Source organism: Denticeps clupeoides, chromosome 16 (assembly GCF_900700375.1).
Source record: "Denticeps clupeoides chromosome 16, fDenClu1.1, whole genome shotgun sequence".
NCBI lineage: Eukaryota > Metazoa > Chordata > Actinopteri > Clupeiformes > Denticipitidae > Denticeps > Denticeps clupeoides.
This window is the reverse complement of record NC_041722.1, coordinates 13,899,998-13,914,860: the sequence shown is the minus strand read 5'-3', so window position 1 is coordinate 13,914,860 and position 14,863 is coordinate 13,899,998. Positions and strand designations below refer to the sequence as shown.

General features: G+C 45.5%; 1 protein-coding gene across 1 annotated transcript in view; it reads left to right on the top strand.

Annotated features, from left to right (window-relative positions):
• The window catches only part of efl1 (elongation factor like GTPase 1), a 62,951-nt gene extending 48,307 nt beyond the window's left edge, over positions 1-14,644 (top strand). The window contains exons 18-20 of the mRNA XM_028956598.1: positions 1,672-2,621; positions 3,686-3,870; positions 14,341-14,644. Of these exons, the coding sequence (XP_028812431.1) occupies positions 1,672-2,621; positions 3,686-3,870; positions 14,341-14,529 (1,324 nt within the window). The 3' untranslated portion in view covers positions 14,530-14,644. The remainder of the gene's footprint in view (positions 1-1,671; positions 2,622-3,685; positions 3,871-14,340) is intronic.
• The last annotated feature ends 219 nt before the right edge of the window (positions 14,645-14,863 follow it).

Here is a 14,863-nt window from a genome sequence, read left to right as displayed (position 1 = left end):
ATTGTACTGCAAGTATTTATAAACACCTTGGAGGACTGAAATGCTAAAATGCTGAAATTCGGGTTCTGCACCATGGAATGGCAATATATATTTGATTGATAAATTTAGAAGGCGGAGGTAACGAGACTTATCTTAGGCTTCATAATGCAGATTGTTGCAGGTTGAATGAGGGAAGCATGTGTGACGCTGGTAACAGCTACTTAATGAGCTCATCCTAGCTCTTCAACAGGAGTGCGAGTTGTTTCATATTTCAGAGTAGTCTGCGCCAGTCATACATAAATTGATGGATTTTCGACTGCGAAATCTACAATTCGCGTGTTTTCTCAGTCACATTCTGTTTGAAGTGCATCCTAGGCTTGCAGGTTTAGACAATTGCTTATGAATTTTTGAAGCCTCTCAGGAGTTGCCGCTTGTTGGGGAGGAATGTTTCTGTGAAATGATAATACTGCAGACGGCGGATGTGAGTAACGGCACACAGGCCGGTCTTCGAGTTCACAGGAAGTTGCTGCTAAACACTCTGGGAAAAAAGGGATTATCCATTTCCAACCTGTTTTATGTCTGTCTCTTGGTAAATGGATTACCAAAAGCCGTCGGCCTCTTGTTGTCTGAGAGGAGATGGCCATCAAGTCTGCCGTCTGCTCGGCCTAAAACCAACACGATCATCATCTGTACGTGCTTCTTCAGCCAGCAGGTCGCTGTTGTGTCAGAGCAGGCCATGTGTCTGTAGTCTTCTACCACCAAAGGAAACAGTCCACCAGTAAGAATTGAAGTGTGAGGCTGAGGGAGAAAAACAGTAGAGTCATGGTCTCTTCCTCACACTGAGTCTAAATATTGCATAAAATCCATCCTGTGATGAACAATAGCCTTCGATCACAGTCCCTTTTTCTTTATGGAAATGAATGAGGGAGTGAAAGAGTGTTTATCCATGGCAGTACATGATCTTTGTTTTTTATGAATCTTTTATTTTTCTTTCCATTTTTTTCAGAGACTTGTACTTGGCATTAAACACTGTTTTTGCATGTTGTTCATTGCCAGTTCCATCTAGAGCGGAATATGTGGCCGTAAAACATGAATCTGAAAGTATCAATATGTGGGGCTATTTTACTGACGTCCACTTAGAGGAAAGGGTCACTGGAAATCAATAACAAGTGATTAGTAGTTATTCTTGGATGGAGTGTTTCTAATCCCATGGGATTGCCATCTTCGTGGATGAATGCATGATTAGAATGAATGAGTGTTACATAAATCATATTTTATGACCTGAAATCATAGGATATCAAATCAACTTTGGAGCAGCTACACAATTGGAACACCATCGAAAACATTTTGGAAAGAGATTTGTTGCTAGAAGCACTAAAGCTCCTCTAGTGTCTCTTAATGCCTTACACTTACACTGAGACACTCACACAGGATTGCTTTTCATTTAACTCATTAAGACTGGATGCAACAGTTATGTGTATATTCCTTTAGAGATGGCCTCATCATAAGTGCTTTTCGCGGTGCTCAGTTAGGCTACGAACATTTTCATAATGCAGAGATTAACAATGCATTTCACACAACGCTTTCATCTTGCATTCGGGAGAAGCACACAAATGTTGCTGTACCATAGGTTGGACGTGTTTATGTGTTGCATGTATTATATTGACTATCTTCTGTATTTCCCCCTTACAGATTTGCCCAAATCGAAATAAGCGCTTCCAAGCCCATCATTCCATTCCGTGAGACAGTGATTCGGAGGCCCAAAGTGGACATGGTGAATGAGGAGCTGGGCAAGCAGCAGAAGGTGGCAGTGATTCATCAGTCCAAGGAAGAACAATACAAATACCCAGAGGGGGTCCAGGTGGACTCCAGCGGCCTGGTCACACTCACCACACCAAACAAAATGGCCACCATAGGGGTCCGGGCCATGCCACTCCCTGAGGAAGTCACCCAACTTTTGGAGGCAAATGGCTCGCTCATCCGCACCATGGAGCAGTTCAGCCTGTCAATGAAGGAAGGCAAGGCTTTGGAGATCAACCAGAGGACCCTGGAGTCCATCCAAGATTTCAAGGGGAAGCTGGAGTCCCACCTGCAGGGGCGGAAGTGGAGAGATGCAGTTAACCGCATCTGGTCTTTTGGTCCCCGCCGCTGCGGCCCCAACCTTCTACTAAACAACCTGGAAAGCTACCAGAGACCCTCGGTGTGGCAGTGCCTGGAGGGCGAGAGAGTGCCAGGCACCGCACTCAGGGACTTTGACAACAGCATCATCAGTGGCTTCCAGCTGGCCACGCTGTCGGGGCCCATGTGCGAGGAGCCGCTGATGGGTGTCTGCTTGTCTGTGGAGAGATGGGACATGAAGTTGCCCTCGCTGGGCTCTCACCAGGACTCCATGGATGGAGAGGAGAAGGTGTCTGATGGTGACTCAAAGCAGAAGGCTGCTCAGGAACCATGGGGGGCGGCTGAGGCATACGGCAGCCACAACAAACGCTGGCCGGACGTCTCGGTGGACTGCTACGGCCCCTTCTCCGGGCAGCTCATCGCTGCCATGAAGGAAGCCTGTCGCCACGCATTCCAGCACCAGCCGCAGCGGCTCATGGCTGCCATGTACACCTGCGAGATCATGGCTACCGCTGAGGTCCTTGGTAAGGGGTGAAAAAAAGAACCTTGAATGAGTCCCGATCTTAACAAGATGTTTAGAAGACATTTAGATGTTAAAGTAGCGCGAATTCGAGCTTTCGCCCTACTGCAGCCGCCACTGAGAGAGATTTTCCGCTCGCAGGAAATAGTTTTCCCTGCTCGCTAATTGGAAGCTGCTGTGGCCCTGTCATGTTTATGTGTGCTGATGTCATGCTGCAGAGTGCGGGAACAAAGGATGGTTGTGTGCTGAAAGATGACGGGGTGGTACAGGTCCGTTCGGAAGGGCAGAGGGGATGCCTGTCCCGGGAGGACTGATGGCCCCAGAGAAATGAGCCAGACTGTTTCAGCAATATTTATTATTAATTGACTCTGGTGTCTGATTACCCTGTGATGGAATGCTGCCTTCATCCTGCTCCAGCTGCCTCTGAGGTTAGAAAACGGCTGGTTGGAGGCACATTAATTCATTTTCCCATTAGGGCCTGCATCTTAAAGTTTCATGGTCATGTTAAAGTATATGGGCATGTTTAAAAAATTATTTGCTTAATACTTGTTTAATGATTGCACTGTATGGCAATCGTTTATTAGTATGACTCCATTTCAGGATTGTTGCATTGAAAAAAAAAAAAAAAAAAAAAGAAAGTGATTAGCTTATTGCAGAAACCAGATTCCAGTGATTTCCAGTTAATATTCTGGTAATTGTGCTGCCCTGCTGCAGCACATTAGGCTGCTGAGGAAGTGGCCCTGCAGACTGAAGCAGCTGTGTGGCCTGCACGCGGATAAAGGGTCAGTTGCCAGACGGCGGGGCAGGAGGCAGCCATAGCTGTCACCGAATGTCAACAGGCATTATTCTGGGAGCTTGCACCGCTACCAACCTTTGTTAACAGGAGAAAACTGTTTGACACTCGCGAAGACACCTCTTCCCACACCACTTCCACATATTCTCCCTCTGCCGCCACACATCCCCAGTGTAGAGGCCCATGGAGGACGGCCGAGTCTCTATTTTTAGCCCGAGACAGGAAGGGCTCCTTCAGCCGCGCTAACGACCCCAAACTCCCTCTCTCCAACGCAGGTCGTGTCTATGGGGTGCTGTCTAAGCGAGAGGGCCGCATTCTGCAGGAGGAGATGAAGGAGGGGACGGACATGTTCATCATCAAGGCCGTGCTTCCTGTAGCTGAGAGCTTCGGCTTCGCGGACGAGATCCGGAAGAGGACCAGCGGCCTGGCCAGTCCCCAGCTGGTGTTCAGCCACTGGGAGGTGAGCAACGTTCTCCCCACCCAGCACACCCCATTTCAAGTAGCAAAAGAATGCGTGATGGTTTGATGCACGTCTGAGTTTGGTTGTTGAGGTCGACGTGTGTTGTATGCAGGGATCAGGTGATCAATAAGGCCCTGTGCTCTGAAATTGGCCCTGCTGGGCTGGGTAATTGAGCTGGAATGCAAGTGGATTTCAACCCATGCCGCGGTTGACTCTGAGTTGGAGGCTAATGATGTTTAGCTGGTGAAAGGCAGGTGTCTTTTTTAATTGATTAGTACTGATCATGCACAATGAATGCTATGTGTGCATGTCTGAGTGTTTTCTGAATCATCTGAATGTCAGACTCCATTAAAATGGCCAGAGCCGATATAATTTTGCACCAGAGGCCATATTTGCTGGCAATTAAATAGACATAGCGCATAGGGAGTGTTTACTAATGTTGCATCAAGTCTTCTGAATTTACAAAAATACAGATAATAACTACTTGGCAGTTTTATGTGTCTATGAGAGGAGACACCCACACACGCTTCTCATTCTACATGTTTTATACTTTTCTTTTCTATGGTCATTGGTTCGAATCTGTCATGGCTGCACAATACAGGGAGGACACAAATGCTCATCTCAAATGATAGGACACGAATCATAGTAGGAAGCATACTGGGTGACCGGAACAATGCTTGCATGAGGACTGGACACATTTAGTATATATTTATACTAACATACATGTGGCAACAATCAAGGTGTTCGGGAACATGACAGACGCGGAACACCAGGAAACGTTCGGGTCATGACAGAATCCCATCAGAGCTTTTCACATTATATTCAAGACATTATGTGATGGTTTGTGCTCACAAATATACATCTGATGTTTAAATATCACAGTGTTTTATATACAGGAATATGTAGAAAACACGTCTTCAAAACTTCAGTTAACAGGCAAGTTGATAATAACACCATCATAAATACGTGGATGGATTAGTATTTTGCCACTCGCATTTTCGTATCCCACCCCAGTAATGAAGAGGTTATGGGGGTCTCAAAGACACAGATATTGTGTTGTATGTTTTGCCATCACCGTAGTCAAGAGTAATATTTTAACTGCATTAAACAAATGTGTTTTTAAGTTCATAAATCTGACCCTCATATCATATCTGTTTAAAGATATTTACCTTGTTTTTGGCCTTGTGATAAATCCCCTGGCCCCCTTATTACACTTTGTGGTACATTTTGTGAAAAAAACCTTGTTAAAATATCAGTAGAACGAACTGTTTGATAAAGGCGGGGTGTGCAAACTGTCCTTCACTGATGAACCCCACACTGCCCTGCTGACCGCCACCCACCTCCGCCCAACTGACCCCACCCACCCCAGCAACGCTGAGGGCTGTGTGAATTCAACATGACTGGAAGTCAGTGCGGCCAGCCGGGCCCGTCTGGGTTGGGCTGTACGGGGCCGGGCCAGGCAGAGTGAGGGACGGCTGGGTAATTAGAGAGCTTCCTCCCCGGGGTGGGCGGACCAGATCAAAGCTGAAAGACGCCACATATGCTGCGGCTTTGTACCTGCGCCTGGCGAAAGGCCGAGAGACTGGCCGTGGTCCTCGCCATATGGTGTCCATGTCACCCTGTGTAACAGGTCACTTTGTCTGCCACCGACACACAGAGTGGCAGGAGAGCTGCCTTATTAATAGTCTGTTTAGTTGGTTGAGGCCTCATCTGTCGAGGAAAATTAAATTTCCACGTTGTGCACGCTCATTAGGCTAAATCTGCTTACTGGGGTTTCTTTTTGCCTGCTGTCAGAATGGGTGTGGCTTTGGAACGCATGCATCTTATGGTTATTCAAAGCCTGTCTTGAATGAATATTTTAAACACGGTAACAAGCAGGGTGGAACACACACACACACACACACACTATCTTTCTGACATAGTGATAGCGCAAAAATATATTTGCAAAAAAGAGATTTCAAACGATGGCCTTACTTTGTGATTAACTTCATTGAGGACAATGGCATTTCTTCACCATTTAATTAAAACCCATTCACTGTGACCACTGAACTCAGACCTACAGTGCGGCAAAAAAGTATTTGGCAGCCATCGATTGTGAAAGTTGTCCCTGTTACATCTCGATGGAGCTAGGGGAGATTTGATGTAACATTCGAGGTGTAAAAGAAAACAGGAAATGAAGGAATGATACAGAAAAGATTTTACAAAATAAACTATTCTTTATTTCAAGATATTTATGATAAACACAACTAAAAGAAAACACCAATCCCCAAAATTAAAAATCCAAATCTCAAGGCCAAATACAAGGCCTAAATCCAAAACATTAGGACTAACGCACTAGGACTAATGCACTAGGACTAACGCAAGGTCAAACACCTGACAAAAGGCCCAAAACACAAAGCCCAAAACCTAAGCCCAGTCACATAGTCAATTTGCCTACCTACCAAGATCAACAACCAGAAATCACACACCAAAGGGAGGAGAAGTGCAGGTCAGCTTCAACAGCCTTGAGCCCCTTTTTAGTCATTTAATCCTCCTCGGGACTGGGTGGAGTCAACCTTAGGGAGGAGTTGCTAGGGTGGAGTCGACCCTAGGAACAAGGAAATGACAGACAACCTTTCCACACTTATTCCCAGAACTCTCATAAATTATGTCACCATATGTAACGTTCCACTTAAAAAGATGAGAGAGGTCTGTAATTTTCATCATAGGTGCACTTCAATGGTGAGAGACAAAAATCTGGGAAATCACATTGTAAGATTTTTAAAGAGTTTATTTGTATCACGGTTGATGCATGGTGCAAGTATTTGGTCAATAGCAGAAGTTCACCTCAATACTTTGTAACATAACCTTGGTTGGTAATGACAGATGTCAAACGCTTCCTGTAGGTCTTCACACACACTGTAGCTGGCATTTTAGCCCGTTCTTCCAACATTGCACAATTGGTGGCTGCCAAATAACATTTTTTGACCTACTGTAACATGCAGTGAGTCTAGAAAGAGTGATGGATAACAGTCAAACAGTTTTCCTACATACGTCTATACTCTTCAGTATACATCAGTTATATTAAAAATATGTGAAAAGGTTTTGTAGTTAAAATGTACACTTTCAACTGTTTAGGCAATTATTATGCACAGACTGTCTGTATGTAGATACAGACATTCATCTGTGTGTGTGTGTGTGTCTGTAATTAAACATTGGTTTTGTATGATATTGAGGTTGTTTAAAACAGACATTCTGCCCCAAGATGTCTTGACCATAGTTCAGTATCAACTGTTAAACTCAAAAACCCACAGCCCCTCCGGATTCCTCCTTTGAACGTTTTGCCAGGCCCCATGAAACTATGATGTCAAGCCATGGCCTGACCCAATGACTGAAAAAAAAGTCATGATATATTGGCAAGACTTAAGCCGAGCTTTCTTCCTCGACTCTGCAGAAATAGCAGCCTGCCCGTCTGACTCATCGTCCGTCTGGACTTCGTCTCCTGGAGAGGCTGGGCTGAGTGGACCTTTGATTGGGTCCCCCGCGGAGATGTGGCAGCCGACGGACCTCAGACTGTAATCACTGTCAGTCGGCACATGTGTCTGGTCGTACCGTGGGTGTGATTTGTGTGTGTGTGTGTGTTTCAGCTCTTCACACACAGGGCCATGGCGTACACACGACACACACATGACTCGAATTGTTCGACTTGCCACTTCCCGTGCCGTGTTTGTCTTGCCCGGGAAGGGTAATTCAATTGAGGGTCTAATGCAAACCGTACCCTGAGTATTTTGTAGCCGACGGGTTTGGATTCCTTTAAATGTGGCCTTTGTGTGTGTGGAGAAAGGCCTCCTTATTTCACATCCTGCTAAGTTTTGATGTGGGACAGTGCACGCTGCAACACGTGTGTGTGCGTGTGTGTGTGTGTGTGTTTTTATGTATGTAAGTGTGTTTGCATACATGTGTACAGTGGGGGAAATAAATATTTGATCCCCTGCTGATTTGCTTACTAACAAAGAAACGATCAGCCTATTATTTCAATGGTAGGTTTATTTGAACAGTGAGAGACAGAATAATAAAATAAATAAAAATAACACATTTCAAAAAAGTTATAAATAAGTTTGCATTGAAACTATGTGTGTGTCTGTCCTTCTCATATAGAGATTGTTTGTCTTAAGAATAAGAATTCTTTATGTGCATTCATCTCTTTGTTGTCATATAGCTAGACCTCTGTGGGGCAGTGGTGGCCAAGAAGTTAAGGAAGTGGCCCTGTAATCAGAAGGTTGCTGGTTCGAATCCAGAACCGCCGATGTGCCACTGAGCAAAGCACCGTCCCCACACCGTCCCCGGGCGCCTATCATTGCTGCCTACTGCTCACCAAGAGTGATGGTTAAAAGCAGAGGACACATTTCATTGTGTTCATACAGTGATTATTTTTGTGATAAACATCCAACATGTTTGAATTATGAGTATAATGTGTGTGATTTCAGTATTTCAGACATAACATTAAAACCACTGATAACTAAAACCAAAGCCGCTCAGAGCACCCACACTAACCCCTGTCCATGCTTGAGGGCCCCATTGAATGGATCAGTTTAGGCAGAACTTCGGGTCCTTAAGACCCCTTCATTTACACAAAGGCAAACACAACACACAGTTGATTTCAAGGGCAGAAACCTTTGCAGCACGTGCTCTGCGAGATCTTGAGCTTCACTTTCACATGTCCTTCAGATGTGTGCAGTCCCTGAGAGTTAAATATGTACATCTATCCAATGGCCAATCCCTGACCGATGACCCCAACTTAACTGTCGTGTGTTGTCTGCTTGTGTTTGGTACTCGTATGTGTTGAATAAGTTCCCTTGGGATCAATAAAGTATCTGTCTAAAGTATCTGTCTATATACACCTGTCTAAGATGACCTTCAGACTCCCAAGACCTCTGTGGGGATAATCATGCTGTTGCCGATTATCATTAATAAATATCAAAAATTATTTGACTTTCCTCAGGCAGAGAAGAATCTTGTTGCATAGGACACTTTAAATGTCATGCTAAGCATGGAGCTTGTTGGCTATACTGTACATAAAACCAAAATAAAGTGGTGCTTGTTGAGTATGTAGGCCATATACAGCTGTCAATCATCAGACTCCTCCCATTTCTAACTACATTTACATTTACAGCATTTATCAGACGCCCTTATCCAGAGCGACTTACAATCAGTAGTTACAGGGACAGTCCCCCCCCTGGAGCAATTTAGGGTTAAGTGTCTTGCTCAGGGACACAATGGTAGTAAGTGGGATTTGAACCTGGGTCTTCTGGTTCAATGGCGAGTGTGTTACCCACTAGGCTACTACCACCCTAACTAAAAAGGCAAATGGTTTCTTCCCTTTTCCTGATAACTGCCTAGAGGTTCTTTCTTATTTAATCCATTTATGCAAATTATTAGGAAGGCTTACTGGAGAACAAAGCCCATCCTTAGCGCACGGCACGTTCCTTAACACCAGTATGAAAATAGTGCCCATAGAAACAACTGTGCCAGTGTGTTTGTGAGAGAGAACCCCCCTCCTCCATAAAGAAAACGCTGCTGTCAGCTTTCCTTTCTCTCTCCGCCTCTCTTTTTGCCGCGGCCCGTCTCGCTCTCCTCCCTGCCGTAGCTGTCGGAGGCAGCATCAGTCTCCGGCTCATCCAGAATGACACGGCTTCCACAACAACGAGGTGAAGTCTGAGTCTGGCTGCACACCGCCGCCGGCTTTTTACTGGGTGTTTTGCAAACCACATCTGGTTGTGGTTTTGCTGTTGTGAGGGGTTCGGCAGGTTTAAATTGATCGTTGTTTGTTTGCCATCGGTGATATACTAATCATCAACTCGGAACAGTAAAACTCGACACCGCCAGCCGCTTCCTCCAGTAAACTTCCAACAAAAGAAATCAGCATCAGTTTAGCCATTTAACCACTGTAAAGTCCACCTTTCGCTGCTGAAGTTTTTGTGAGAACATCTGGTAGGAATTGTGGCCCACGTTAAATTATTGATTTTGGGGTTGGCCGGGGCCACCCGCAGATCTGCTGGGGAAGCCATTAGATGACTCGGTTTTGAAATAGCTGACATGTGTCGGGGAAAAAAACAGGAGAGTTTTTACGGGCCGGAGTATTATAAACTTGCTTTTGCTTATCCCTCCTCGCCCTTTCCCTTCCTCTCACTTTCAGCCCTCTCTCACGTCATTATGGTCTCAAAATGGGTTCTGGGTGCCAAGAAATGCTGTAATTAGAAAATCCTGCAAATGCTCAGGTCGGTCGTATTTCAGGCAACTCTCTGAAGGAAAAACATCGGGGAGAGTTTTATTTTCTGTCAGCTACTAGGGCTTTAATGATACATGAACCGAAACCGTAATGCTGATGTACATGATCTTGTGACATAATCACGATACACAACCTCCTCGACCGCTGCTACACTAGCACTAGAATATATATAATTATGACGTTATGATTTGATAGTATATAGTAAATTAAGTAAAAAAAAATGTAAATTATAACTCCTGCACGCTCTCTCAGATCAGCAAACGAAAGGAGACTAAAAATTCCTTCTTCACGGGGTCTCCGATTCCAATCATCTCTGTTCTCCGTTGTTGTCCCTGGCTGGTGGAACAACCTGCCCTCCTCCACACAACTAGCCGAGACTATCACCACTTTTAAGAAGAAGGTGAAAACCCTCTTATTCCAAAAATATTACAGACAAATCTAACACTTACACAAGCACATGCGTACACATTGAACAAACAAATACAAAATGTATAAATACATTATAATTTTTCTTAGTCTAGCACCCAACAATCTCCGAGCATGCTCTTCAATGACAAGTCTAAGCCTTATCAGGGCTCTTAGTTTGTATACTTGATATTCTATAGAAATCGAACGAGAATTGCTGGTGTCTTCCCATTGTAAGTCGTTTTGGATAAAAGCGTCTACTAAATAAAGTAAAGTAAATTAACACAATTAGTGAGGCTCTGGTTTGCTCACTTCCTGTGTTGGGCTGACCTCTGACACATGTCAATGTTCCTCCAAGCCAGAGACAAAACCTACATAAAAGATGGAGATGCACCGTGAAGGAGTTGTAGGTTCAATTCAGATGACTTATATTTTATTTCAAATGGGTACGTATGGCTGCCACTCAAAACTATGTGTCCATGACACACCCGAGACTGGAGGCGTCTTTTTGTTGGGTGCACAGAGAGTCTAAATCAGGTGCAACCAAATATTAAATACACTCATTACACTGTTACGCACTTCATATTGTCTTTAAATTTGTCTAAAATTAATTTACAGCATTGAGCAGACACCCTTATCCAGAGCGACTTACAGTCAGTAGTTACAGGGACAGTCAGGGTGTCTTGCTCAGGGACACAATGGTAGTAAGTGGGATTTGAACCTGGGTCTTCTGGTTCATAGGCATGTGTGTTACCCACTAGGCTACTACCACTTCTTTTGGATGCATCATGTGAATATTAAACCAAACTATTGAGGAATTCAAAGTAATTTGCAGTAAATTTCATTCAGAGTCTGCTGGGTGTTTTATCTGAGCCTCTTTCCCACACTTGTCTCTGTCCATAGTACCAGTCCATAGTTTGGATGCACCTAGTCTGGCGGTTCTGGAGACTGAAATGGAGTCCGTTTTGAAGAATCATATATAAGAAACATAATTAGTTTTTCTTCTTTTTGTAGCAGGAGAAAGTGAAGTATGAGTCGCCTCTTTTTACCTTCATGGCTGCTTTGTTCACTATTGTTATCATCACAAGTTTGAAACCGTCCCCTGATTTGGACAGACGCAAATGTTCAACTTTTTGCCTTGTTTGCCATTTTTTCTTGTGTTTATTACATAACGTCAGGTGAGTTCATTCATAGTCCTGCGTCTTCAGTTTAATACTGTAAAAAAAAAAATAACCCATAAATACCCCTTAATACTTGGTTTAGTATTAAGGGGTGGTAGTAGCCTAGTGGGTAACACACTCGCTTATGAACCAGAAGACCCAGGTTCAAATCCCACTTACTACCATTGTGTCCCTGAGCAAGACACTTAACCCTAAGTGGCTCCAGGGGAAGACTGTCCCTGTAACTACTGATTGTAAGTCGCTCTGGATAAGGGCGTCTGATAAATGCTATAAATGTAAATAAATGTAAATGTAAGTATGCATTATTGCAAGCTTTCATCACGGTTTTCTTTCTCTTCCTGCGGAAGAGAACTGGTTTGAACAAAACAGGTGGTTAATTTATATTAATAATATTAATATATTGAAAACCATCAGTAATGTCAGTTTGAAGAACCCTACGCCCCCATGACAGCCTGTAGTTGGCTGCTGCGGTTGCCCATCTGCCGAGGCCTGAACTCCAGTCACCTGCATCTCACCCCGTGCCGCTGCTCGCCTGCGGTAATGATGCCTCTCCGCTCTGTGCAGGCCGCCCGCCTAACAGGTCCTGTCTCGGGGTGTCGTGTTGTCGATCCGTTCGGCTGTGTTGACAGCAGCTCAGACAGGATGTGTGCATGCACATACACACACACACAAACACGCACTCGGCGTGACAGGAACAGGGAAGCCCACATTTCTCCCAGGTACCTCCTGTGCACTGGACTCATTAGCCTCGTATGCCAGACAGGAAACCTGGCTTCTGCCCGTCTTGTGACACAACTGCCACACGCACACACTCGCGCTCTTTCATGGCCATAGGCTAATCACACCCAGACCGCGGCTGAGACTCAAGACACGCTGTTCCAGGTCAGATTAGTGTAATTGTGTGCGGGACACAAAGGTGTTAGTAAGAAAGAGTGGGGCTCCAAGGCCGAGGGTGGGGGTTGATGGCTGTGGCATGCGTGGGTGTGTGTGTCTTTGCACACGTGTGTGCTCCTTTTCATGTGTATGTAATGTATCCCATTAAAGTACATAATATTACTTTTAGAATACCTCCAGTTTTTATATTATGAGATTCAAGAGAGATTTATTGTCAGTATAAGAGTATACACAGTGTATTGAAATACTGTTTCACACAGATTTTTTTTTTTTAGCTAAAACTTTAATACTGTACCGACTATAAAAAGAAAATTGTAAGTGGCCGTGCATTATGCAGTGGTACATACCAGAATTATGGAAGTACTTATTATTACTTTAAATGTAAAGTATTATTTGTGTGTGTGTGTGTGTGTGTGTGTATGAGGCTCAGTGACCGGCCTGCTGTCCCCAGCCCTGTCACGCCATATGAAGAGGCTGCCAGCGACGGCGCGACGCTCTTTAATTGCACCACACAGCTCCCGTCACTCGGCATTAGCTCCACCAGCCAGGTCTGCTTCGCACCACGACCCGTCCGTCATGCGGGCCGTGTCTCTCTCGGCCCGGCTGGTCCAAAAATTTCTGTCCCATTACTTTCTGCCTCCATTGTGTGCAATTATGGTAATAATTACCCAGTGGAGGAGAGCGCGGTGGCAGTAATTAGGATGCGGCGGGGCACTGAATGGACCCGTCCTGATTCTGCTTGGAAGTGACACGCCGCGGTGCTCCCATTGTCCTGCCCTCTGTTTGTTTGTGTTGCCTGCGTATTATTGGCCACTTTGAGATGATGTAACTTGTTGCAACAGTAGGACTGTCCAGCAGCAGATGTATATTGTCTGACTGCCGGGTGTGTGAGGCGATATGGCAGAGCTCTGTGCGTATGTGTGCGTGTGTGCGTGTGTGTGTGTGTGTGTTACGACGGACAGAAAAGACAAAAAGACAAGTGCATTGAGGCGAAAAGTGCCTCGTCACCGCGCTCCCAGCCTGGCTGTGGGACATGCTTCAGAGAGCGTGCACCGGACAAAAGCCCTGAATGGGGTAACCCAAGCCCTCCACGCGAGGGAGGGAGGGAGGGAGGGAGGGAGGGAGATTTAATCGAAGTGTGACAGATCACCATTAAAAGCGTGTACATTCAATCCCGCAGCGGTTGGGGACGGTAAGAAAGCCGCCCCGCCTCCGCCCTCCCAACCAAACGGAGGAACTGCAGATGCATTATGACATATGCTCCTCACGCGGCGCCCTGGTCGATTGTGGGCCGGCCGGCCGGAGCGTTTCCATGGCCGCTAAATCCCGCTGTTGTTGAAGCGGCCATCTGCGGGGACAGGTGCGGCCTGGTACAGTTAATTGTGTGTTTGCTCTGATTGTGAGGTCATTGTGTTTGCCTGCGTGTGTGTCATCGTCCAGCTCCAGGCCTGATACACACCCTCAGCCCCGACCTCTGTTACACACACACACACACACACACACAGAGTGCTTCGTGCAGCTTTACATAATGAGCTTTCTGTTGCGCTGCTGGAGTGGTCGTCTCCTCTCACAGCTATACAATGGTTGCCCTGCTGGATAGAACCTGGTGTGAGGGAGCAGGCCAAATCATGAGTCCGCCACACACTTGTTTTTTTGGGTTTTTTTTTTTTTCTTCATTAAATTGAACTAAACTCAATTTGTGTGTGTGTTTGTGTACCTCAGGTGGTCTCCAGCGACCCGTTCTGGGTGCCCACCACTGAGGAAGAATACCTGCACTTTGGGGAGAAAGCCGACTCCAGCAACCAGGCGCTGAAGTACATGAACGGCGTGCGGAAACGCAAGGGCCTGTACGTGGAGGAGAAGATCGTGGAGCATGCAGAGAAGCAGAGGACACTCGGAAAGAACAAGTGATCAAGAAACCCCCACACCCCCTTCCCTATCTGCTCGTTCCTCACGCGTGGAGTCCTAATAAAGAGCTTCCATTTGGACCACCTCTGGAAACTATAATAAAAAGAAGTGTTATTTATATATTTTGTCTTGTGTTGAGGAGACGGGCTGCCTGATCCCATCCCGGATGGATGTGGTTTGTTTAGCCCGGGATTAGAGGAACCTCCGTGGACGCTGAGAGGCAATCAGAACTGGCCCGCCGTGCCATTCGTTTGGAATATTTCGCTCGAGAGAATCAGTTACGGCCATGCATAATTTAAGAGTGCTGCTCCCCTTAAAATACAGTTTCAATTTTAGT